The 27,414-nt window shown below is 41.9% G+C and overlaps 1 protein-coding gene across 1 annotated transcript in view; it reads left to right on the top strand.

Moving 5' to 3' along the window:
• Nucleotides 1-4,217: 4,217 nt before the first annotated feature.
• Nucleotides 4,218-27,414, top strand: part of LOC129361638 (ephrin type-A receptor 4-like) — a 29,862-nt gene continuing 6,665 nt past the window's right edge. Inside the window, exons 1-11 of the mRNA XM_055032608.1 lie at nt 4,218-4,402; nt 5,968-6,035; nt 7,942-8,139; nt 8,711-8,821; nt 9,231-9,585; nt 21,514-21,669; nt 22,265-22,777; nt 25,114-25,238; nt 25,401-25,560; nt 25,666-25,777; nt 27,119-27,177. Of these exons, the coding sequence (XP_054888583.1) occupies nt 4,246-4,402; nt 5,968-6,035; nt 7,942-8,139; nt 8,711-8,821; nt 9,231-9,585; nt 21,514-21,669; nt 22,265-22,777; nt 25,114-25,238; nt 25,401-25,560; nt 25,666-25,777; nt 27,119-27,177 (2,014 nt within the window). The 5' untranslated portion in view covers nt 4,218-4,245. The remainder of the gene's footprint in view (nt 4,403-5,967; nt 6,036-7,941; nt 8,140-8,710; nt 8,822-9,230; nt 9,586-21,513; nt 21,670-22,264; nt 22,778-25,113; nt 25,239-25,400; nt 25,561-25,665; nt 25,778-27,118; nt 27,178-27,414) is intronic.

The raw sequence follows: 27,414 nt of genomic DNA on the forward strand, positions 1-27,414 counted from the left end.
GAACCCACAGCCACGTCCCACCCAGCTGCGATGCTGCCCCACAGGCCCTCACTAGGCGCTGCCTGATGCGGCTAGTCAGTTGTTCCCTCAGTGAAGTTGGTGTTGCTCTCTTGACTAATTGGACTTTTGTGATCTATAAGGGGGAGAATGAAATGTGAAAACTGTATTGTGGTGGGCGAGGTGGTGAGGAGTGGCAGATCAAAGCTGAGAGATGTTTCTTTTTTGCTTCCCCAAAGTGTCAGATGCTCCTCATCAGTTAAGTTTTGTGCCCTACAAAAGAAACAAAATGGCAAAGGGGAACAATGGCCACCAAAATCTGAGAGCTCCAAAGGGAACCCAAACATATCTTGACTCCGGGGACTGATAGACAAACCTGACAACGTTGTTGAATTTCTCCACAGCACTGTTTATCCTTCTCGGTCTGTCTCTCCTCCACTGTAGTGCTCCCTAAGATGTAAATGCCAGCAGAACAGATGGATAGAGAGAACATCTCATCTCTCTGACACCATGTTTGTGCAATCGCACACAAACACAGCACACAAACACTCCCCGCATGCGCACACACAAATACTGTACGCTCCCAAAGCAAGGTTCTGATGGAGATTTCTCCCGTCATCAAAGCTTAGACACGTACAGGCACACACATTGTCTGAGGAGGGATGTTTTTGATGTAACCTTCCCTCTGCCTCCTCCTTTGTGCATTCTCGACACGGATGCACGTTCAATCCAATGCACACATGAACTGAGTAATTTGCCAGGCTAGCAGCTGCTACGGAGGGAACTGGGTACCCAACAGAATGCCTCTGACATGCTAATGATGCTTTGTCGACCCGACGAGTTCGATCGCACAAACTTCCACAGTGCACATTTAGAAACTCTATTATCTGCAATATATCCAGGAGAATACCAGTCTGGGAGTATGAATATTAAGCAGTTTAAGCTCTCTGTTTAGGACTGCAAGCCAAATGAAACCCTTACTCGCTCCAGGAATATCTCATAGAGCCTTTGAGGGATCATCCTTTTTTTTTTTCCAACACCCCACTCCACGCCACCACTAAACATCCTCCCACCCAATCAAATCCTCACTGGCAACGTGCTGCTCCTCATCTCTCCTTCCCTGCTTCTATTGTTCTCCTCTCTCAGACGCCCACACACCTACCGTCCCTTGGGCTTTTCTCTTTACACTCTCACTCAAATGCACAAATTTACATTTGTCTACTTTGTCTTTACTTTGGGGAAATTTTTTGCGGTCCTTTTTCACTCACCTTAGCTTCATCAAGCACAAAGAGAATTGGTGCAAATGGTAACATAATGCATGGGCAGGTGAAATAAACGCAGCTTATATTTATAGATTTTTTTTTCAATACAGATGTGTGGGCAGCTTCCATCTGGGGACCCTAAAGCAGAACAAAAAGTCTGTGCAAGATATGCATTTGTGTGGCACAGGGCTAAGGGCCAAACATTAGGGTCCAAGAAACCACACCCCCTCCTGAGAGGTGGGAATCTCAAGGGAGAGTGAGAAAAACATCCCCAAGTATCATCAATCAAAACTTTGGTTGACATAAATGACCAGAAACAAATGGCGCGTTCTCCATCCATGTCACAGTGTCACCATGTCCCACCCACCTGCGCCCGCGGCCCCATAGGCCCTCGTCGGATGCCGCCTGATGCCATTGGCTGTTCGGTCCCCTAGCAAAGTCGGCGTTCCTCTCTTGGCTAATTGGGCTTTTGTGATTGCGCAGTCTATCGTGGCGTGGAAGGAGAATGAAACGTGAAAATGGTATTATGGTGGTTGGGGGGTAGATTGGCAGATCGAAGCAGGGAGATGTTTTTTTTTTTTGCCGTCTCAAAGTGCCAGATGCTCTTCCTGGGTCCATTATGGTGCCTTACAGGGGACTGAGATGGTTTCAGCGTAGCAACTGTGAAGACAAAAACACAAGATGGAAACCAACAGGGATCGACACACAGAAACTCCCAGTGTGTACACACTTGTGCTCACAAATACATTTGCTTGTTCACACTACTCCCCACAAAATCGGGCAACTATGTAGTGCTGTACGCTGATGATTTTCAACAAAGGTTATAAAAAACTAACATTTGTAGTTGTTCAGCAAGTCTCTGTTTCGAAGGAGTGTAGGAGGACGCGTCATGTGACTTGTCTTTGTTTGTCCCTTCAATGCTTTTACACACAACTACTGCTCAGCGTATACTTGCTTATCACTGACGTTATATTAAAGATGTTGAAAAGTGGCGATTTTATCCCCCAATAAATAAACGTTTCTGGATAATGAAGATACAGGCTGACGAAGAAGTAAGGATTTATTTTTCTTTGTGTGTCTCGTAAATTAAAACATTTTTGAAAGGCACACCGCATAAAAATTATCCATTTAATGAATACTCTGTCTGCTATTGTAATCAAAATTACATGAGACAATAATCATGCTAGTCAACTGACATTAGTATACTCAATGGTTCCTGTTCCTGTTTGTATTTTTCCATTACTTTGAAATGTATATTCATCACTCAAAAACTGTCAGTTTCATTTTCCGCTGGTGTAACACTAAATAGTTGCATGATTTGCCAGCACAAAGGCAATATGCGCACTTTAGCTTTCCCCAACAACTTGAAGACTGCAGAGAGAAGGTATTTCTTTCTGATCTCCTCCATTTGGTGTTGACTGGAGTAGTAATGTTAAAGGATGTACTAGAGATGCATGCATGCTGGGTGTAACTGATAGGATTAATGGTCTACCTGGTCATCATATTTGGCAGAGGCAGCTGTTGTGATGCATCAGTATTGCAGAAAACATCACTGAGACTTCATCATCACCAAACTATGGACTTTTTTAAAAGATTTGTGCGTACAATTGATAACCCCGGAATTCATCTAGCTCCTGCTCCTCCCTCTCTGTACAAATGTTATGTACAATAATATATAAAACGCCAAATTGGTTTTTATATGCAGATGACACTGTAAAATATGTGCTTACCTCCAACCTTCATTGAAACCTAGTTACTTTCAGAATTAGTTGTGGTGACTTTGTGTTTTTTTATTTAATTTTTATTTTTTTTTTTAGAAAATGTTTTATTTTAACTTGTTGTGTTCCTACTACTTAGTGAGTCTCACCTAAAGAAATGTATTTTCATCTCAATAAGATGTTTAGACTGAAAGGTAAAGTGACAATGAAATTTGACCTTTCCAGTTTTCCCTGCCCCAATTCCCATGCATTGCTCTCGGGTGTACATTGATTCACTTTACTGCATGCTTTACACAGCAAATGCTTTTAAGGGTATATATGTAATTGTAAAAAAAAAAAAAAAAACAATAAATAAAAATACGCATCAGCAAAAAAAAAAGAAAGAAAAAAATCCCCAAACCTATTTTTTGAAGATGAGTGAAGACAGTGGGCTTTAAAAAAATGCTCAAGTGGTAAATTGAGTTTGACTATTTTTACAGGAAAGCCAGCCTAAGAGCTTTAATGAAATGAGTCAGCTTATTTCATTTCCTTTATGATGCCCATATGGAATTTAAAATATTAGCAGCTGACAGATGTCTCCTGTCATTAGCACACTGCATAAAAGCCCCCATCACTCGCTGAGGTTCCCATCCATCAACAGGTGGCGCTGTAGTTACACTCTGCAGCGTCGTGTTGTCTGCTCATGCGGACAAAGAACCTCCGATAATTCCAGCCACATTCATACCGCCCAACCAGTTGTGGGGGAACTTGTGAAACATTCATGTTTTTGAAATTATGCAGCACAGTGCGGTTTTTCTTTTTCAAAGTGAAGCTCTTGTAACTCTGGCCTCCTTTAGATCACCTCTATTCCTTCAGGCAGACGCTTGGTTGCTTCACGTCCCTTTAGATAAGAGGATGTTACAGATGAAGAAGGTGAAGCTTGGTTCTATCATTTAAAGTTTCCTTTATTTTTTTATGTTATTTCAAATACGTTTCATACGTTTTGAAAACTACCGATCATCTTCTGTCACCCAGTTTCCTAATAAACCTAATTTATTTGATCAGCAACTTTCACCCTAAGATGTGCCATAAGGCACCAACAAACATTATTTGAGTGACTGACGCTAATATGAGCCTCAGCGCTGTTTTGCATTAACTTCATGTCATCTGCCATCAAGGGAAGCTTCTGAGTGGGAGACCGCCCCTGAATCCGCCGCCGCTCCCGCTGCCGCATCCATCCCAACTCGCGTTCACACTTGGTTTCATTCACGCGGAGTTTTCCCACCGGGATGGAGCCGCTTCAGCCAGCGCGCGCAGCCCACGGAGAGCTCGCAGGCTTCCGCGCGGCACACATGGCTGGGAATCTGTTGCGAGCATTTTTGTCATCCGTCTGGATAATAACGCTGGTTTCTTGCACCAGGACGAGGATCTATCTCCCCAATGAAGGTGAGTGTGCGTACGCAGCGCCTGGAAGAGGCGCTGCGTGCGCACAGGGCGCATCCGAGGACCGGAGAGAGGAGGGCTGAGCTGCGCGGATCATGGACTATTAGAGAAAAAGTTCAATGCTTATCACCTTATAATTTCTGTACTGATTTATGGTTGATTTCCCCATTTGAGCTCAGCTGCATAATTTGGTAATGTGCTCTAAAGAAAAACAATAACCTTTTGTTATGGATTGAGGTGACAAAAAATGGCCATTATAGCTTTCACTGCATGTAATTGTAAAACCTTTTAACTTTAATTTATGGCTTTCACGCTTCGATAATCTCTTTTGATTAAGATAGAACGATAACGCTTATTGATTGAAATCTTATCGCAACCCAGCGCAACAGGAAAGGAATGCTGCTATTGCAACTTACAAACTAAAATAAAGTGACACAAACTTCACTATTTATTTTTTTGTTTTCAAGCTGTAAATGAACAATGACCAGCTCTAATGTCCATTCATTGAATGGCTGATTAATTGAACGAGTGACTGACTGATTGATTTTCATTAATATGCTTCCCTTTTTGTCCTTCCTGGCGCCTCTTTTTAGATGAATGCCACTCAGTTATGGCCCCGCCTTCAAATGATATTAATTGCACAATCTTATGAGAATTACAGTAGTTTTCAAATTGTGGCTGGTGTAGTGGCTAAAACGCAGCATGTCTTAACATGTTTGAAAACATGAATCTGCACACTACTCGGCTGTTTAAACTAACCCAAAGGTTGATCAGGATTTTTTTTGTCTTTGATTTCAAGTTGTGCTGCAACAAATGTTACTCTAGCAAATTAAAAGTTGTCTTCATCTTACAAAACTTTCTGGACATGTTGGTGTATTTTGTCAGTAAGCATGGACCAGCATCAGCAACAATGCATATCAAGAATATTTGATATCATGCTGTTTGTGATCACTTTCTATGAAATGCCAGAAAATGAAAGATAAAATACACTTAGAGAATGCTATAGCTTAGCGTAATGCAGTGCAGATCCTATGCCTGTTTATGGGTACTGCCTGTCAGCTGGCTGAAAGGAAGCTTCTGTGCTTCAATTGGAAGGAAGACTTAATCTGCTTATTGACAAAAAGAAAATTTTTGTCAATAAATGAAATGGACTAGCCAAGCCTGACTTTTAGTTAAAGCTAAATTTAAACAGGAAAGCATTTGAATAGGTTAAAAAAAAGATATTAATTGGTAAAAAGAAAAAAAAAACAGACAATATCAGGAGATGACCAGTGTTTGGAACTTGTCAGTGTGGAAACAAATACACACTAATATACACTTGTATATGTGGTATTATTCCAATTATTTAAAAATTTTCAGCAGGGTTATTGTGAAAACGTGGTAAAAGTGATGAAAGTTTAGGCCCTTGCTTATTCTACAATTGTCACAAAGTCAACCAACACATACTGTAGCCAGAACAGGGTTTTCTAATTTATCTAGCTTAAGTTTCATGGCTTAATAATGTTGTGAAGCATGTATGCTGTTTGTTCTTAAACTATTTGCATGTGTGTGTGTATCTGCGATTCCAGTGACCCTGCTGGATACTAGGACAGTGCCAGGAGAACTGAAATGGGCAGCCAATCCTGCAGAGGGAGGGGTGAGTGGGAGACTTTTCTCTCTCTCTCTACAGATACACTGTTTACAACCTGCTCTCTCCTCTGAAAACACAATCTCTATCTTAAGCACATGCACATTCACGCACACTTGGTCTGAAAAGCTGTAAATAATCTTCCCACAGATTTTGCAATGTGCTGTTGTTCACCAAGACTAAGTGCTAATATGAGATTGCTGGCGTTTAAGTTGGCACAGGCAAAAGCACAAACCAGCTTGATGGTGGGTGTCATTTTTTTTAGGGATTTGTACTACCAAGCAATCGCCAGAATAAATCCTGGAAATATCTGTTTTATATTTTAACTTATCAGTTTTTGTTTGTTTGTTTTTTTGGTACTTTTTGTTGTGACTGTGATTTAAAATTGTAACATAAAAGTTACTGGTGAACTTGACTTTTATTTCTTCGAGGTTACCGTGCTCTTATTCTATCGCATGTGGCTTGATTGACAGGGTCCTGCTCTTCACGTACTGAGCTTTAGATTAGAGGCACCCCCCATCATCCCCATCTTTCAGAAACACACATACACACACACACACAGAAAGAAAAACTCAGCCTCTTTCTGGTTGGGACAAAGACACTCTTTTCTCTGACAGCTGTGATCTCTGTCTGTCTTAAAAGAGGTCACACCAAAAAGGTTTCTGTGTCTGCTTTTACACAGTACAGCAAGCAGAGCAGGAAGCAGCATACAGTTAAAAGAATAGCATACTAGTACTTCAGGACAATAAAACTCAGATAAGGTGTGAGTCATTGTGTCACCATAAAACTTATCTGTCAGATATGACGCTTGCCCAGTGTGTTTTCAGTATTTTAACTGCCCTGGAAATGAAAAATGAGGACAGAATTAAGTTTTATTATAAACTGAAGGTCAGAGTCTGTCACGTTTGCTGCACTGCGGGTTCTTTTTGCACATCTACTGAAATTTACATCACTAGTAATTTATCAGCGTTTCTGCTGTAACCCTGCACGCGCCACTGATGACATATTGATCAGGTTAAGAAAACTCTTTACACACTCACCCTAATACGCATGCACAAACACACGCACACACTCTATCACGCTCCAGTTCGCCCTCTCTTTTTCTTTCTTCGGACATGGTGAATTTAGCATGTATACAGCTCTCAGTGGTATGGAGAGAGCAAGATTATTATTCAGTGGCAATAAAAAGCCAATTTGGAGCTGGGAGGCTCAGCGGTCATTTGGAGGGTCACAATACAAGGCAAATAATCGGCCCTATTGAGATGGATGGTGAGGCGAAGGTTGAGGCCGCCTCGCTTGTATGGAAATGCGCCTGCAGAAAGCCTTGGACTCTCAACAGATCGGAACCGCTGGCCGCTGCAGAATATTGATGCCGGAGTGAATGTTGGATGGCGAAGCTTTAAATCACTGCTGTGAATTAGAGGACGCAGCATTGGAAATGGGTTTGGACCTATAGTCTATAGCCTTCATTGGGACAAAGAGGTCCCAATGAAGTGACTGCTTTCAGTTTATGAGGGCAGATTATGTAAAAACCCACCAAACACTGAGTCATTTTCTGAAAAACAATGGCTGTCTCGATGGCTTCCTGACAACATTACAAAATTAGCTGCAGCTGGCAGCGGGGATCCTTCTCTGTTGCTCCATACAGTATAGCCATTGAGAATGATCACACTGAACAAGCATCTGCTTTTTAAAAGTTTGTCTTGTTAGCCAGTGTGTTAGTATTTGCATGGGTAAAGTCTAGCCGTTTCCTGCAAAGCAGGGAAGCAGCTAAAAGATGTATGGCATCTTCACTAACTCAGTGAGCTGTAATTATACACAATTTCCTTCATTCCTAAAAAATGTAAAACTTTCATTTCTCCTGTGTAGTAACAGAATTGTGTGTGGGTGTATGTGTGTGTGTGTGTTTTTGAAGTGGGAGGAAGTGAGCATTATGGATGAGAAGAACATCCCCATCAGGACGTACCAGGTGTGTAATGTTCTGGAGCCCAGTCAGAACAACTGGCTGAGAACAGACTGGATCCCACGGTCCGGTGCTCAGCGGGTTTACGTCGAAGTCAAGTTTACTTTGAGAGATTGCAACAGCCTGCCAGGAGTCACCGGCACCTGCAAGGTAGAGAACATTCTGCATGATGTGAAAGCAGAGGGAAACTCCAGGACAATAGACATTTTTAATCAAGATTTATCTCCAATTCTCATGCTAACTTTCATCATGACCACAGGCTTTTCCTTACAGAACTTTCTTATACAAAATCCTTAGTTGTTTTATATTTGTTTTGACTAAAACCACAAGTTTTAATGTGTTTAGTCTACATTTTTATGTAGTCTAGCCTTTTGTTGCTAGACCAACTAAAGGTAATTCATACTTATGAAGCGCATGGAAAGAAAAAGATACGTGGTTTTTGAAGGCTGGGAAAGATTTGAGATTTGGTGAAATTTGCTTCCCAGCAGGGCTACAATAGACTGGTTAAGATTAACAAGTCCTAATATGCTAAAATGGCCTGCTCCAAAAACCTTTTGGTCTCAATGTTGCAATTTTTAAAATGCATGTACATGCTATTGCAAAGCATCACATTATTTGCTGATTAGCTGAGCCCAAACCTGAATTTGACCTATTATTTTTGAGCCAATGTTGATGTTATTCTCAGCCACTGCTTTTCTTAAACCCAGTTCTTATCTTGCAGGAGACGTTCAATCTATACTACCACGAGTCAAATGAAGACAGAGAGAGCTACATCAAAGAGAGCAGCTTCATTAAGGTGGACACGGTAGCAGCAGACGAGAGTTTCACCCAGGTAGCACCAAACAACTGAGTCAGGCTTTCAGTTGTTTGTCCACCCACCTCATCTCACTTTAATTTGCTGCCATGTGGAAAATAAAACCTTCTGGCACTTAGCTGTAATTTTCTGACTTGGTTTACAAGCACTTCAATCTTGGATGTCTGCTTTTCTGTCCTTTAAAACTTGGCAGTGTGCTATTGCTTAGCCGCTCCTAAAATGTCTGCTGATTTAAGTGTTGCAAGCATTAAAGGTTACTTTACCTGCAAAATCGATAAAAGTTCATCTGAATGAGAGCCAAGAGCTGAAAATGGAAACATTGTCAGTAGTTCAGCTGAAACGCTCACATTCAGGTTGAACAAGTGAACCTGACTGAGATGCTTTACTGTGCGTTCCATTAAGATTATCCCATCCCCTTCACTTCCAGGTGGATGTTGGAGACCGCATCATGAAGCTGAACACAGAAATTCGAGATGTGAAGGTCACAACAAGGAAAGGCTTCTACCTGGCCTTTCAGGACGTGGGCGCCTGCATCGCTTTGGTTTCTGTCCGGGTTTTCTACAAAACCTGTCCGCTCACTGTCCGGAACTTGGCGACCTTTCCCGACACGGTCACCGGTGCTGACACGTCTTCCCTGGTCGAGGTCAGGGGGTCGTGTGTCAACCAATCAGAGGAGCGAGAGGAGCCGAAAATGTACTGTGGAGCAGATGGAGAGTGGTTGGTTCCTATCGGCGGATGTCTCTGCAGATCAGGATATGAAGAGCAGGGCGGCGCATGTAAAGGTAAGTAACTTTTAGGCAGCTTCTTTTGACTGAATGCCTGTCAACTATAGAGATTGAATTATTTTGTGCTAGCATTTGACCATTTGTACCACTCAGTCCATTAGGATATAAAAGAGTGATGGTAAACATTGGGACTTATCAAATGAAGTTGGTTGATTTTACATAGTCACTGTGCATTTCAAATGAATTTAAAAATACATTTAGAAACATTTGGGACCCTGATATGTCTTGCTAACACAGTAATGAAACAATAATCGTTACTCATTTGAAAGAGTTAAAATTATCATTTACAAACAAAATAAACAGTGTGTATGATTTGCATGTTTTGGGACTTGAATGTTCAAAATACTACTTCTGTTACAGTAGATGAACAAAAAGCACAATGCTGAATTAGAATTTCCAAAGTATTGACTAAAATGAGTGTGTACAGTTGTTCAGTAGAGTTGCACTCCAACGTTGTTTTTGTAAGGCTCTAACTTTACGCAGTGATACATATATTGCTTAAAAAACCGGGCTGAACATTAGAATAATTTTGTGGTTGATCTAATCTGACCCCCAAAAATACCACAAAATACATCAATAAAATGTGAAGACCGTCCCCCCCATCTCTATTACCTGTGAGTATATAGGGTACTGTGCCAAGCATAAAGTTGTTAAACGGTCGTGATAACTTTTTCTCCATCTGTTTGAAAGCCATAAAATCTGCTTTGCAGCATCTTTGCTTCAAACTAATTAATGCATTACATTGATAGAGTTTGCGCTGGTGCTTACTTGGCAAAGTCACAGCGATGAGATACTTCCACGGTCGGACTGTGCCCAGTCAAGAAATAATGTGTGACTCGCAGTTCAGTTGCAGAACAAATTCATCAAATGAGTTGGAACTTGTTAGCATGTTCCTCTCAGAGCTTCTCTACTGTTAATAAGCAGGCTACATGTTTTCACTTTGGAAGCTCTTTGGTGTAAGTGTGAGCTGAAGTTGCATGTTTGACCGTCTGGCCAGCGACATTGGTTCATGTTCTTGTGGAACGGTTCATCTGTAGCGTTTTGATGGTGCAGATGTTAAAACATGTGTGCTTTTTATCTCAATGTGAGGAGCACGAAAACAACAGACAGAGCAGAGACGGGGGGTTTTTTACGACAAGATTTGACTCCCACTATTCAGTCCCACTGAACAGACACACAACATGTCAGCTCAGACACATGCATACGCAGATGGACCAGGACCAAAAGAGTGAAAGGGGGAAAAGCGGGGAAGAACAACTTGCTGATCTACACCCTTGGCTTTATTTATAATGCCCATCCTGGCGGGCTAATTGTATAACAAACAGAACCATAACTCAAAGAGAACAGAGGAGACGCTTGGAGCGGGATGCAACTCTGTGCCAGTTGGCAATAAAAAGAGAGGCGGAAAAAGTTGACATTTCATTCTATGCAGTGAGAACAACGTCGCCAAACCTCTGTCTATGTGAGACAAACGCTCTCTGAAACCTCCATCCTCCTCCCCCCATGAAAGGAGGAGGAGGGCTGCGGGGTCGTCCTTGAGGCCTGAAATATGTTCCGAGATTTAGGAGATCCCCCTTGACTCCGCTGAACGTCCAGCAGATGTGAAGTGCCATCTATCTATCTGCAGCTCTCTTCTGCGTCTGCCGCTCTCACCGCCTGTCAGGTTGTTGGCTTGGAGCAGCTGCGTCAGGAGAAATCCATCAAAGTCCGGATGAATTTGCAGCGCTGATCCAGAGAATCTCTTGTCTCAGCAGCCTGAGATAGAGACCTGAACGTTTCTAATTGTTTCCGTTAAAAAGCTGTGGAAAAAAGGGGAAGGGTTAGAAAGATTTGGATGGAGGGATAAATGATAGAGAACACTTTTAGTCTTCTCATGTCACAGAGGTTATAAAGTTTGAGAATATTCTTCCCATAAACAAACAAGTTCTAGTAGCAAGGCAAACACATTTTTAATTTTCAGAGATTTGTTTGTACATATTAAGCCACTTTATGAGTCATTCAAGTATAAGCTAGCTCTAGAGTTGAACCAGGCTTTTACTCTGGATTGTTTGGCTCTTTTACTACTAATGTTGCTAGTATTTTATTCCAATATTGTCAGTGGAATCTATTACAACTACCAAAGATCACAGAATTGAACAGATAGAAAATATTATTTTAGCACAGCCAGGGGAATTGCCAAAAACCTGTTCACTGAAAACTTGGCACACATTAGTTGATCAAACGACGATGATGCATTTCTCTGGTTTTCTGTCATAATGTCTATTCTCGATTTATTCTGTGTTTAACAAGGATTTCCCTTCTGCATTGTGTTTATAATGTTCATTCACCTTGTTTTAGGTGTGGCACTTTCTCTTTTGTTATCTTCTTTCAATAAAACATTGCATCATATCAAGATATCCCAGTTTTGCTGCTAAAAACTAAATGGTAAAGTGTTGTGATTTTTTTTTCACATCACTGTAGTAAAAGAATACAAAAGCTTTTTGGCAGACTGGTTGAAAAACATATCTTATATACCTTTCTATCAAATAAATAGGTTGGTATAAGTAAATGTGGTCAAAGAAACAAAACTAAACCAAAGATTACTGACAGAGAAGGCAAACGCAACATTCAAAAATAAAAAGACAGACCATGAGGAGAACTGGAAAATTTATTCAGACCTATTTAATAGACAGTCAGAAAGTCTGATTCAATAAATGCAAACTGCAAAAATAAATTAAAGGTTGACACGAGACCATTTCAAATCACTGTGTATTTAAAGGGGTGTTTTATAAAATCAATATATAATGTTATTACCTCATCAAAAACATACCTGGATGGCTGTTGTTCTGTTATGGATGAATTTTTTGAGTTTGGGATTCAGTTCACTGCCTAATTACCCAGCACTCCTTTTCTAACTTCTCCCCTTCCTGCCACTCTACTCCTCCAGACAAGTAGCAGCAATTGGCAAACACCTGGTGGAACAACTATTATCAGTGTATTTGTCCCCATTGCTCCTACTAGTTTATCATGCAAACTACTTCTCAGTCCAAAGGTTGTAAATGAGAAGATTGTTGTGAAGAAGATCTGCAGAGGGAGAGTCTGAAAGAGTGCGCTTTAAGTTGCTTTCCAACCACAAACTTAAACCATATTCTGAGTGGGGGTTAACGCCTCCTCTTGCAGTCTTTTTCAACTACGGTGAGCCTGGATTTGGGATAGGGTTAGGTTCATTTAGCTCCAATAGTCTTCCAACTTACACAGACCATCTTTGCTATTTCTGCTGAAGATAAGATTCCCTACAGCATGATGCTACCACCACCATTCTTGGTGTTTTTTTGTTTTTTTTAACATTAATGCGCAGTGTTAGTTAGTTTCTTAGCTAGATTTTTTTTTTTTTACTTAAACCAAGTATCTTTTATGGTTGCTGTATTCAGTGAAAAGAGACTTCTTAAGGCTTCCTTTCAACAATGGCTTGATTCTTGTCACGCTTCCATAAGAGCCAGATTTTGTAGTGCACAACTAATAGTTGTCCTTGACAGATTCTTCCAACTGGGCTGTAAATCTTAGCAGAATCTTGGGTGCTTCTTCTCTGGTTAATGCTCTCCTCTACCGGCCAGTCCGCTTAGTTAGACAGTCATGTCTTGCTTGGTTTGAAGTTCCATCGTATACTCTCCAGTTTTAATATTTAAGGGTTATGAAGACTTTTAGAAGGAACTGTACATGAGAGTAATTTGGTTTTTATCAGCTCCACATTCTCCCTGCTTTGTAACCTGATCTTGTTCATTAGACTGAGCTGTGGGAAATGTTAGCCCTTGTGGTCTCTCCGTCAGCCACATTTATCTGCACCACGGAAATCACTTTCTTAAAATAAAAACTCCCAGTAATAAAGAACCCAAAATGTTTTCAACTTAGATTTTGATAGTTCTGCTGCAGAGGATCTTTGGAAGATGAAGGCATGCAGTTTTGACATTTAAAAGGCTTCAATTGGATAAATATCCCCAAATTCAGTCAGCAGTAGCTCCACACATCCGAGACCAAACTAGAGACACATGTGCTCACTGGAGTGTAAGAGCCCCTGTTCCCAGGGTAAGATGTGAAAAACAGCGCCAGCTTCATCAAAACTGTAAATCAGAGTTAATAAAAGTCTTGTTCAGTAAGTAGATGACTGCCAGCGCTGATCATGTTCCAAAGATCTCTGCCGCAGGTCCGCAAAATTGATTACCACAAGAAAATAAAAATAAAAAAAAGAAGAAAAATTGCAATCGCTACATCCATTATGCTCAGAGCAATAAGCAGCCTACTAAGAGGATGCACCATGCTTGTGTTTGTATAAGAAACACAGCCAGGCCGAGCACAAGGGCCTCCAGGGAGGAAGAGTTTCACATGCTGGTAGGCAGATTCTGTTACCTTTGAATGGTAACAGGGTGGGTCTTTCCTCCTGTTTTCATTCTTCCTATTAAGCTGCAGTAATCTTTGTCTAGCTTCAGTTGGATTTGTAAGACATGTATGAAAGCCATAACAGGATACCCACCTAGAAACGGAATATACATATTTACCAAATGTTAGCCTCTGAATTTAATTCAACTCTGGATGCTTTTAAAAACAAACCAAGAACAAAACAGAACAGACTCAGCAGTGAAACTTTGAAGAAGATGTTAAATCAAAGGTGCTGTCATGCAAGTAACACTGATTTGTAAGTTTAGCACAAGGCAGTGAATAATTTGTAAGTTGTACGCGATGTTATGCATTTGTATTCAGCCTCCCTGAGAAAATACTTCATAGAAGCAATTTCCAGGGTCAGCTTTGTATTCCTGGGTTTTGTTGAAGAAAAGTACCCTCAATGCATGATACCCTGTATTTCCATTGCTATGTTGGGATGGGGTGTGTAGGATGATGTGCAGTGTTGGTTTCTGGCAGATAGTTTTGCATTCTGGCCCAAAAAAAAAAATCAGCTTTGATCTAATCTTACCAGAGCTCCTTCTTTTTTTGCCATCTACCTTAAACTGCTTCTGACCAGCTTTTGGCATGATGTTTTATGCCTAAAGGAAACTTTTATGGTTTCCTTTCTAAAGGAAACTTTTATGGTTTCCTTTTCATAGTGTTGCATAAAGACCAGATTATTGGAGTGCAGGACCAATAGTCAACTGAGTACAGATTCTTAGCTGGATCTTGGCAGCTCCTTCAAAGTTACCAAGGGGTTAATGCCGGATTTACTAATTAATACTCCCCTGAAGTGACAACTACGCTCAATACATTTTAAACAAACTTCTTCCATTTCAGATTATGGAGTGAACATTTCTTTCTGATTTTTTTTTTTTTTTTGTCAATAAACTCTACTCTAAGCTATTGTAACTTTGTCACTAACCTTTCTCTTGTGCCTCTTGGTCTTCCTGATGCATGCTTACTCATTCTCTACCAAACCTCTGATGCCTTCACACATGTGAACTTCTAAAGTCAGCTGTTGTTATTGGCATGTATGTGAAATGGACTATATACAAATATACTCTACATTTTCAGATTTTACCTTGCGAGAAATATTTGAAACCAACAATCACATTTGTTGATCGATCACATATCGAAGAATGTGGATGTGGCATGACAAAATCCCTAAGAGTTCAAGGGGGAGTGAAAATTTAGCAAGTCACTGTTTATATTGACAAAGTGTTATCACCGGCAAACTGCTGCAAGGAATCTTAGCACATCCAAAAACTTGCTGCTAAAGTGAGCCGAAATCCGAGCAGATTCTGACAAAGCGGTGATGTGAAAAGTTCATCTGGAGTGTTGACGCAGGGTAATGAGGATGGAGAGGAGAAGCTCTGGAGAGGAAGAAGGGATTAGATGTTGAATGGGGCAAGAGGGGGTTGAAAGAAGGCCACTGACAGCAGAAGGCATCAATACATGGGCTGCTCCTCCCACAGTGGTGGAGGGGTTCATCACTAGGAGCAAAGGGGACGAACACAGAAAACACAAGAGAGAGGGACCTCCCTCATCTTTTCTATAGCCCTGGTTAAGATCGAGGTCATGACTGAGCCTGATGAAGACGTCAAAAACCCTGAGTGACAGCCGCTCACACGCACACATATACACTGGCAGTTTAGCCGTAGAGTGCGGGGTCATGACCGAGGCAGATGAAGACGTCAAAAGTTTGACAGCTGTGATCCGTCTGGGATGATCGGAAACGAGGAAGGAGAGACCACAGAGAGAATCTGAAATGTGAACGATTGGGGAGGTGGAATGAAAGAGGAGCCTTCTGCTTTTTGTCTCTGCTCCTCACTGCCGTCCTCCTCTCGTCTTTGTCGTCTGATTCTCCTCAACGTGCAGCCCGGGAGGATTGGAATGTTTCTGTGTGTCTGAGCTTTTTTGCCTCTGTGCTCACTTCCATCCAGAGAGATTTCATGCTTGTGCTTCCCTCCAACGCACCTGCAATGTCTTGTAAGCAGCAGAAAGCATTTGAGCAGAAAGGCAGCCGCAGTGAAAGAGAGATGATAGAAAGAAGAACCAAGCAGATGATGGAATGAGTGCGTAATCGCTGCATTCAGCCCCTCTAATTATTGCACGGCGTTTCTGGACTCAGGACATGTTGGATTGCTAACATACAGTGTGTGTGCGTGTAATCGAGTGTGCGTTTGTGCATCGTATCTCTGATTTTCTGCCCAACAAAGCCTTCCCTCAAATGTACTTGCTGTTTGGAGGAATGCCCAGGAATGCCTGGAGAGCAGTGTTGAGGGGCAAACGGAGAAGGATGTGTGTGTGTGTGTGTGTGTGTGTGGAAGGGTGTGTCTGCGTACAGCAGGTGACAGTCTGAGGAAAGACGCTGGAGAGCCACGAGTAATTGTCTGAAATGAGCCAAACTCAGGTTGGGGGGGGAGTGGTTTGCAATCCTCCAACCAGAATCAGACTGCATGCATGTGTTTGTGTGCTATTGTCTCCATCTCCCAGGTTGGTCTTAATGTAGAGAAGCTTTGCCAGTTCCACCAGGCTGTCTATAGCTCTCTGGCATCGGCTCCGGCGTTTTTTCAGTTTCTCTCTGTCTTAGTCTCATTATCCCTCCTTTCTCTTCCTGAACTCTTCTCTGCGATTTTCAGTCAGGAGTAGGGGGGTTTGCTGCCGCTGGTGGTGGGGTAGATGTGTGTCTGATAGGGAGGAGGGGATATTGTTGTAGACCGCTTTTCAAATGCTAATGTATTCACCCTTGGATTTGGGTAGGCATACACACACTCACCAGTCTTTACACATTTCTCTTTAAACCTCTGAAATTTTAAGCCAGATTTGTGATTTTTCTTTTTATTTCAATGAGATGGAAAGCAGCCACCCTCATGGTGGGAACTCCAAAGGTTTCAGACAGATGGTCTGAAATCACAGATGCACTGACCAAAATGTTGAGGCTGATTTGAAATTTAGATGCTGGTTTTCTCTTAACTCTAATGCGTGAAGATGTAAGATTAGCATCCAGAAAATATTTCTAGCTTTCCTTCTGTTGATTTCCATTGAATATTTATACTGGAATAGAGGCGATGTCCCACCATATGTGTGAGGGAGCACTTCTTGCAACACAGGGTTTTAACATTTCAGAACAAAGACAAAGTGATTGGGGAGTTGACATTATTCATGCATTGGATATCCACTTGAAAACACAACCAATTAAAGCATCTTGGAGTGATGAAAACTTCATAAACTAAAAAAAAATGTGTTTGCAAAACAACAGTTATTTTTTAAATGGGGCTCCCATAGCCTTAGGGGCCTGGGTTAATGCCCTGGCAAGCCCTTTGTATAATACGGCCTCTCCTGGAAAAGTTGTTTCCAGATATTTCAGCTTCTTAACTTACAAAAACATAGAGGTAAAAGAGACCTATGATGTCAAATAAACATGGAGCCTAAATTTTATCATATGTCTTTAGAACAATCCCTTCAGACATTTATAAAATGTGCACTCTCAATCATTTTTTTACTATTTAGCTTGACTTCTGAAAAGGGGTCTCAGTTCCCTCATCCTTGTTCATTTAAACCCTCAGCACAGTCCTGATTCCACCCCTAGAGAATTTAGGTCCTTACCTGGATCCTAGGTTATCCCAAAGACTGCTATTATATCCAAATTCAACATGTACTATGACAAAGAGAGGTTGATACTTCCTGGTCAGCTGTTGAATTTGGCCACTTTTTGTTGCTAACTGCAAAGGTTATGTGTTTATACTAATCAGAACTCCAGACTTTAAATCTGACGCCATTTCACCAAGCAGAAAGTTGTCACCTCCTTCGCCATGTTTGTACACGAGGAAATGATCATCTGCATTTCTACAGGCTTTAATTAAAAGGGGCATGACCCCCGGTAGTCAAAGTGTTTTTCTTTCTTTTGTGGCAGTGTATCGGCCCTTTCATCCATCAATCCATCCCTGCCTCCATCCATCACACAGACAGGTGTCAGACCAGAGCAGTAAGGGGTACTTCCTCCATCTCCACCCCTCTGCTACGAAGGAACAAGGGACGATGACAGATAACAGCGGGTCAAGGAGAATCCGCACACACACCACCACACATGTGCAGCATACAGTGTGCCGACCAGGCTCTTGCTCGGATTCGCAATGAGCCGCATTTGCATTTTAGGTAGCAAAAGAATGTGTATGCAAATGCCGACAATGCAGATAGTAATCAAAGGGCACCTTCCCCTCCGAGTCCCCCTCTCCTCCTCCTCGTTTTGTCTTTTTCTTCTCACCTCTTTATCTCTCACTCCACGTCTGTCTTTTTTTCCCCTTGCGTTGTCTTTTCCACAACCCTTTCCCCATCACCTTACAATTTCCTAACAGCTGATTTCACTGTAATTATTGTCCTTTTCTAACAGGCGTTATAATAACGTGTCCACAGTCAGACAATTCCACTCAAGTTTTCACCTTGCATTATCTGTTCCTGTGTATTTGTCCCCATTGCTCCCACTTTATCGTCCAACTCAGGCACTTCCTCAGCCCTCGGTAGCGCAGGGTTAATGTTGGGTTAATGACACCCTCATGAGCTCTTATTCCAGGTCACCAGCACTCGCCCCCTCCTGTCAAAACCAGTGCTAAAGAAGACACAAAGAGCTACAGAAAACTGAAAGAATAGAGACATGAGAGGGTGCTGACAGAAGTTTATGGCTTCAAATACCTCCCTTTCTTTTTATCCAGGCAGTAAGGACTGGAGAGGACAGAGACAAAAGCAGAGTGTTCTCCTCCTGGCATTCCCGTTGAGTCCTGTGATCAACCTCAACAGTTTAAATGCTTCCCTAAGTCTTTTTTTCCATTTAATTCGCCTTTAATTCCCAACAATGGACATTTACATACATTGATGGCTGCAAACAAAGGGATGTGTGCAACAGGCGAATTATGACTACACTGCATTTTATCTCTCAGTTGTTGATATCACCTGATGCAACAGGATGACTCATTCACAAGATGAAAGCCCCTGTTATCAGCTGTAAACCTGTTTATGAATGTACATGTTTCAGATGTGTGTTTGCGTGCGGTCTTGTTTCAAATAGTATCGCTGTGGAGCACGTGAATGATGCCTCAAATGGAGCTTGACGGTTGTATGAAGACATGTTAAGCAAGTGAGCGTTATCAGAGAGTAGAACGCCAATGAGTTGGAGGTCAAAGAGGAAGTGAAGAGAGAGAAAATGGGGGAGAATGTGAAATGTGAAAAGGATGGGCAGAAGACTGTGTGAAAGAGCAAATCTGTAGAGCCGAGCGCAGATGGGGCAGGATAGTTGGTCAGAGTAGATTACAGGGAACACTTCCTCCCTCTCATTTAGTGATGCGAGCGTCATAAAGCACACTGACACATCTGAGCACACACATCATTCCCGCATTCCTATCCACTCCCACTGGGATGTCTTCGAGCGCCTTGGAAATGTGAAAGGGTTGTAAAACAAAGGATGGAACTGGGGAAGTCGGTGAGACCCAGAAAGAAGGATGAATAGGAACTGATGATGAAAAAGGAGGTGCTGAAAAGAATTTCAGCAGCAACAAGCAAAGGTTTTCCCTGTGAAATTAAACATGCAAATAAAAATTGCTTGAACCCACCACGCTTCTCAATGTCTTCTGCTTCAGCAGTAGATGTCAAGCAGTATAATTATGCACTCATTTATTGCATTGTGGCTCTGTCAATGCATGAACTCCTTGGTATATGGAGAGAAGATTTCCCTCCCTCCACTACCCCTCCTCATCTCTCTGTCACCCTCTCTCTTTCTCTGTTTCTCCTCTTTCATGTATTTAAATGTCAGTTGTGTTTGTGTGGGCCGATGGGACTGTGCAGTTTTGATGTATTCACTTCAACTGTTTCTGTTCTCCACGTGTGAGTGGGAGCCGATCAGTTAATGTTCTTTTAGGTGCTTCTTTCTTCGCTCATCAAAAGTCAAGATAATGGAAGTCAAAGTGCCCCTCCTCCTCGCACTGTATCCTTTTCTTCCCTAAGATCTTCCTCTACAGTTGTTTGTCCTTGAGCCCTAAAACTGCAATGGCTGATTAACATATTGACCAGCATGTCAAAAATAAGGATCAAGGATCAACTTGCATTTGAACCTATGTCAGGAATGACTGTCTGCACATAGCCCGCATCAGAGTGGACAACAAAAATACCCCCTCCCCCACCACCCTCAAATAAAAACAATTATAATTTTCAGTTTTCTTTTCTGTGGTACATTTAGCTTTTGTTGTGATTTTACCTAAACTTGTTGTGTACGAACTTTCAGTAGCTATCTCTGGCATCTAAAAGCCTCTTTCGTCCCAAGAAAAAAAAAATAATAATTTGGAAATGTTCTCAAAATTTTCTCTGAATTTGCGAAACACCTGGTTGTAAATTCATTCTGTGAGTAAACCTCACCAACAAACTCAAATAACGGATGTGAGTGTAGATCCAAGATGTCAGTGTCAGAGGGTAAGATGCTCTAAAGATTAAGGACAGAATTGAAGAATCTACACCTGAAAACTGTAGTCCAGATCTAAACCTAAACAAGGTCTTATCTAGAATGATTAGAAAAGAATCAGTCGGCACTGGATATTTTTAAACCCCACCCCTCATATGTAGTGGTTGTTCGGAAATAACACAGCAGTAGTATGGCAGCAGGACTCTGTCAGCACCGAGTGGGATTCTTGTCTTTGCAGTTAGAGGTCTGTCATCGGAGAAGTGTAAATAGGTAAATCTGAGAAAAAGAAAAGAAAATTAAATAAGGGATTTTTTTTGCAAGATCAACTTTTTGAGATTTATGTCATGTTACAATGTTATTCCCTCATCAAACACATCTGGAGTGCTCCTTTGAATCATTCATGCATTTTTCCTTAAATCTCCCACGGCAGCCTGCACATACAACGCACTTCCCATTTACCCATAGATCCACCTTGTAGCGTTTGTCCCCTGCCGAGCTCCCGCAACACACAGCGGCCCTCCCTCACAACTCCCCTCCACACCTCCATCTGACTTGGTGGTAGCAGAAATCAGCAAAAATCTTGTGAAACTGAGCGTCTGCTGAGCTAATCACACAAACAGTCCTAAGAATGGTGGTAAACTGGATCGATAAATGAAGCAATGTTCTCCTTGCCACACATGTTGAAGTGTCAGAAAGGACAGGAGCTTCTTAGAGGCTATTTTCAACGCGTCGCAAAGGGCTATGACGTGAAGTCAAATTTCTTGTTTTTGGTATATAGATGATTTTCAAAACAACTGAAGTTGATTGTGGTGTAAAACGGTACTTTATGGTTGGAGAATACATAATACTTCACCTTTAAGAGGAAACCACAGACTCTCTTTATGTTGGTTCCTGCAAATATTCTTTCAGTTGGAAAAGCTCAAAAGCAATATTGTAAATTTAAATCTGAGCTCTTGTGGAGGTAAATTGTTACCACTGCAGCATACGGACCTCTTTGGTGTTCTTTATCGACATTACTTTAAAGAAGTAATTTGGTGTCTTCTGTCATCTCTCTTCAGCATGTTCTGCTGGTTTCTACAAGTCCAAGTCTTCAGATCCTGGCTGCTCCAAGTGCCCTCCTCACAGCCGCTCATTGCGGGACGGTGCTAACGTTTGTGATTGCCACACAGGATTCTTCCGTGCAGAATTTGACCCGCCATCCATGGCCTGTACCCGTAAGAGCACAGACACACAAACAGTTAAAATGGAAGTGAAAACACTAATGATGGATGCGTGCAATTCTCCCAAATAAAAAGGGAAGAACATGCATTGTTTCCCAAACTCTCTATCTCCTCCCAACAGAAGGCTAAACAAACGTATGTGAATGCCACCCCTGTTTTATAATCCCATTGCTTATGACTAAGGCACCATCTACATCCTGTCTGGTGGTGATAACTACCAGACATTGAGGACTGAATAAATGCACCTACTCTGTCTCTGAGTCTGTGTGAGAGATTTGAAGACGCTGCTCTGTGTCTCTAAACCTAATTATGCCTATATACAGCACATGGTTTCCTTCGCCTGGGAAAAATGAACACACACTCGTACACAAGTCTCTTATACACACACACATAGCATTAGATGCCAAAAAAGAAAACAACCAAACCATCAAAAGCATCCCAGAGCCATATGGTTTTCAGCGTAATACCAGATGTCTTCATGTTAAGCTAAGGACTGCCCTCTGAAGAACCTCTCTGCCTTCTTATTGTTCCTCCTTCCTTGTGTGATAGATATAAATATGGTTGGTTTTGGTTTTATGTTTATCTCCAGAGCCTCCCTCAGCACCACAACAGCTCATCTCAGTAGTGAATGAAACATCGGTGGTCTTGGAGTGGGCACCCCCTCGGCGGCTGGGAGGCAGAAGCGACATCAGTTATAATCTGGAGTGTCTCATATGTCAAACCGGAAGCCATGGTCAGCCTCCAAGAAATCACACGGTTTTCCAGCCGGAGGTGCAGCGCAGCAGCATGGGAATGCAGTCAGACCAAGGGATTGTAGGACCTGAGGTTCAGCTTGGCAGAGGGGTTTTCCAGAGCAGGCCCGGTGAATACCCGGGGCCCGGATCAGAGTCTGCCTCCAGCACCCAGCTTTGTCTCCCCTGCGGCTCAGACGTGCTCTTCTCTCCGGACCACACTGGCCTTCAGACCACCAGGATGGTGGTGAGCAGGCTCCGGGCCCACACACACTACACCTTCATCGTCTACGCCCGCAACGGGGTTTCCCTGGTCAGCGGTGCGGGGACATCACAGAGTGCATCGGTCAGCCTCACCACCAACCAAGCAGGTGAGGGGAAGAAGTGCTGCGTGTGATAAAATTGTCAGATTGTTGACTCCAGTAATAACAAGAAATCTGCTTATAAAGATGTGCTCCGTAAATGGGTCAGCTGAGCACAAACTGCTCTTTGCTGCATGCCCAGAGGGAGGCAAGATCTCATGAGTAGTGGTCAAAATTGTGGAAGCATGAAACGAGCAAGCCTTTCAAAAAATAGTGTCAGTGTTTTGTTTTTTGTTGTTGTTGTTGTTTTGTGTTTTTACTCTAGTTGTGGTAAATATGTTTGAGAAACATAAAAAAAAAATATGCTATCATTATATTTTAAGGCTTAAGTTTACTTTTGATTACGTCTTCTTGTAATGACTTCGCTGACTCTTGGCCTACTCCAGGATTTCAACTGATTTCAGTTGTAGTAGTTGTAATTTGTGTTGCCTCTCTGATTGTTTGGAGCCAAAATTAAAGTAGGATGATACTGGTGGATACTGGGACAAATGCCTTCTTTACTTTGAGTATTTTACTGATCCTGTTGTTGTTTCTTTATAATCTAAACAATTGTTAGATAGGTGGGTTTTTAACCAGGTGAGAAAATCAGAGCGGCAGTGTAGGCGTAGGTTGCTCACTGTTTTCATGGAGCATTTGCAGGTGCAGAATCTATTTAGTTCCACCAAGAAGAGCTTCAACCATAGATGTGACTGAAATAAACATAAATGCATTATCGGTGTGCTGGCAACATTAAGCAGTTAGGCCTTTGTTTCCATTAGCAGGTAAACGCTTATGGTGTATAACTGTCACACATTTGCATTGAAAAGGGTAAATGACATAATAAAGCTTTGAAAGGTCCTTTTACACCTCATCTTGTTTTAAAAGTGTTAATTGTATGGAAATATCAATCAAACTGTGTCCTTCCCACTAAAATAGAGCATTACATTAATCATAATTTAAAAAAAAACATGAATGTAGATGCATCTTTATTTTCTATAAGTTGGTCAATCTTACCTTACAGCTAAAAAAGAGGTAGAAATTATAACCCCCCTCCACAACAGATAAACTTCACACAGATCTAACGATGTACAGCCTGATTTATGCACAAACATTTCAATGAAGGGTTTTTTTTTTAGAAGTAACAAATAATTTTAAAGTTTTCCCCAGAAAACTTGGAAGCCTGGTGGTTATGTAATTAGATTGGAAGATTAATCCCTGAACACCAACTATAAAGTCTTAAAAGTTGCAAACATTAAAAAAAAAAAGAAAAAGACTTTAGCTTGTTTTTCTACCTTCTCTGGAGCTGCTCGTGTGTGAAAATTTAAGTCCATCCCAAACACATTGGATGTACACAAACGACATTGGACTGTAAAATTTCAATGGGGTGTGCTTCATTTTTCATCTCACCTGACAGCGGACCGCCTTCAGCATTCACACCAACCGCACACTGGATTTGGATTTTCACTTTTGCCTCCACTGCGAACTGTTGTTCCTAGTATCACCATTATATCGCTCATAGTTATTACTTTGTCCTCCCACACCAAACAACTGAATTAATTACAGGGGGACGGGGGTCTTGAGATGGTGTCAAAAAGTATTCAGGAAATCACTGACTTCAATACAAATGAAAAAACGTTGACGAGGGAAAAAAAACAGCAAATCATGACGGTCAGGAAATAACTGAACAACAGAGCTGGTAGAAGCAGAGCTGAAGCTTTTCTATCCCCTGAGCGTGGATCCAAAGAAGCTTTAGAAAAATCACCCGCGTTTTATGAAGTGTTTCATTTTACTTGTGAAGGAGTCAGCTTGTGCGTGGCGTCACATGCTCTTTATTAGTTCTTAGCGGGAGCCTTTTCCCTTTCTTTCTTTCTTTCTTTCTTTTTTTTTAGTTTTTTTTTTGTGTTCATTGTGTTTTTGTTGCGTGCTGCTACATCTGAAGCGTCGTCGCTTCGAGTCTTTATGGTGGCATTTAGATGCCGGCACACCTGCTTAGTTTTCAGGTGCCTTGGGGAAATAAGTTGCTGCGTCTGCACGGCACGGAGAGTGTGCCTGGGATGTGTCAAGTCCAACCTGCTCTGCCATATGGTCCGATATCATGCGAACATTCGCAAAATAAAAAAAAAAAAAAAAAAAAGAACGAGTGCGGATAAAATGATGGAGAAACGGAGAGTCGAGGGAACAGGAAGTAGTGAGGCGCACCGGCTCCCAGGGACTTTGATTAAAAAGCTCAGTGAATGCGCTATTAGCCGCGTCCAGGTGAAAGTGTCATTTTACAGTTTCAGTAGAAACGCTTAAGAAAAATAATAAATAATTTTAAAAAAGCCGTGCCACTGTTTAATCTCTACTCCTCTTTCGCTCCCTCTCAGCTCCCTCTCCAGTTTCATCCATCCAACTCACCGACGTGACGAGGCACAGCTTGTCGTTGGCATGGCAACAGCCCGACCGACCGAACGGGGTCATCCTGGAGTACGAGGTCAAGTTCTACGAAAAGGTGAGCGCGGGCCCCACAAGTTAACGCGGCCCGGACAGCTGCGTGAATGTCATTACGTTGGGACGCCGTCTGTGCTTCACTCCTGGTGCGGATGGACCTTGGCGTCAGACATTTGAAAGAGACTGTTTTGTTTGTTTGTTTTTTTCTGTCTCGTCTAATCAGGACCAGAGGGAGAGGTCGTACCGCATAATGAGGACCTTCCTGCGGAGCGTGGATGTGGCGGGCCTCAACCCGCTCACTGTGTACGTGTTCCACGTTCGCGCTCGCACAGCTGCGGGATACGGCGAGTACAGCGCCCCGTTTGAATTCTCCACCAACTCAGGTGTTCATCCAGGAATGCTCTGTCACTATTAGGACAACAATGTTTCATCAGCGGTATTATTTGCTTATTTTTTCTTTCTACAAAATGTTTACCTCTTTCTGTCAGATCCCTTTCCATTGATCGGAGAAGGCGTGAACTCTGCCTTCCTGCTGCTGTCTGTCAGCGGAGTGGGAGTTTTACTGTTCATATCCGCGGCTGTCTTCATCATAAGCCGCAGGTATAGAAACACACAAGGTCACACCTCAGTCAGAACAGTCAGCCTTGTCCTTTTTATGTTATTTAGCGTGGTTATTATTGGTGTTTACTATTTTATGTTATTCATTTAGGGGGACAACCTAGAAGCGTGAATTTCCATTATTTACAAGCACTTTTGCAAGAGATCATTGTTTGCAGGGTTTAATGCACTATTTGGAAAGGTCTGGAAAAAAAGGATGGATTTGATTGGTATATAGTTAAACTAAAACTCTTTCCTTTCCTCCCCTCATTCCTTCCTCCTTATCTTTCTAAATCTGCCCGTTGTTGTTCCAACTCTTCTTTCTGTTTATATTCTGGCTCATAAAGCCGTCCTCCTCCTATTCCCCCGAAAAAATGTTTCAACTCTTTAACAATCAATAAATGTAACCTTCTTTTAGGATTAGACTGTTGGAACAGCTAATCACTGCAGATTACCAAGAGAATACACCCAACAGGATCAATGCACGCAATTACATGCTGAAACACAGACAATATTCCACTGAGAAAGTAAACAAGGGTATGACACAAAGGCAACGAGGTGCAGCGGTTGAAACTGTTCGCACTGGTCGGAAATGTTTTGATTTAAGTTGACAAAGGTAGTTCAAATTTACTTAGAACGCTCTGCTTTAAACTGGACTATCACACAAAAATGTAATTAGTACTGATTTCTGTAAGCATCTGACATTAACATGTTTTTTTTTTATTTATTTTTTTATAACCAGCACGCAGCAAAGCACACACAAGTCTCCGGGCTCTCCTTCAACAGAGAGATTAAATAACGTGTGTTACCTGCAGCTTTTTTAAAGGGGATTAGAGTGGAGACAGTGATTATCCCTTTGTCCCAGGCTTCCTGTTAATGTGTTCAGCTGCGCGGTTTATGTGTTAGTTGACGTGCGCGTGCACAAACGCGCTCTGGTGTCCACAATCAAAGTCTCTGGCACACACACTCACACCTGTTCAGAAAGAAAAGGTGGTTTTGACAGTTTCTTTGTTTAATAGAAAACACCTTTTTATCTGCCGCTAGCTGAGGCGTCGCCCCTCCTCCCTCTGTGCTTGAAACGCTTTCATCTGGTGCTTCCCTGCAGGCCGTCGCTCTCTCCTCTCATTGTTGTCGCATTCTGTTTGCTGCAAATCCTTAAAAGAAAAACTCAACTTAAGAGTAGCTCTGAGAAACGGCAAAAATATTGGAAACAAATGTAGGACATGTTTGCTTTTGTCAGGCGACGTCGCTGCAAAATTCATGCGAGTCTCTTGGGAAGTAATCAAACTTTTAGTGTTTGTTGCTGGTCTTTGTGTGAAGAATGCATTGTTTTTGACTCTTCAGGAGGAGCAAGTACAGCAAAACCAAGCAGGATGCGGAAGAGGAGAAACATCTTAACCCAGGTACCGAACTCGCACACAAGAAGCCAAGACAGTGCTTTGTGAAAATATTAATGCTCCTTTAATGTTTTCTTCATGAGTCTCTTTACAACCACATACCTTTTCCTCTGCAGAACGTCTTCCTCTATAGTGAGGAAAACATTCACTATAGAGTGAGAAAAGGTGGTTCTTTCTTTTTATCCGGCTCACATTGAATGGAAAGTATCTGGAAATATCCATTTTCAAGTCTTGATACCAATT

This window comes from Poeciliopsis prolifica, unplaced genomic scaffold, assembly GCF_027474105.1.
Source record: "Poeciliopsis prolifica strain line A6 unplaced genomic scaffold, Auburn_PproV2 SCAFFOLD008, whole genome shotgun sequence".
NCBI lineage: Eukaryota > Metazoa > Chordata > Actinopteri > Cyprinodontiformes > Poeciliidae > Poeciliopsis > Poeciliopsis prolifica.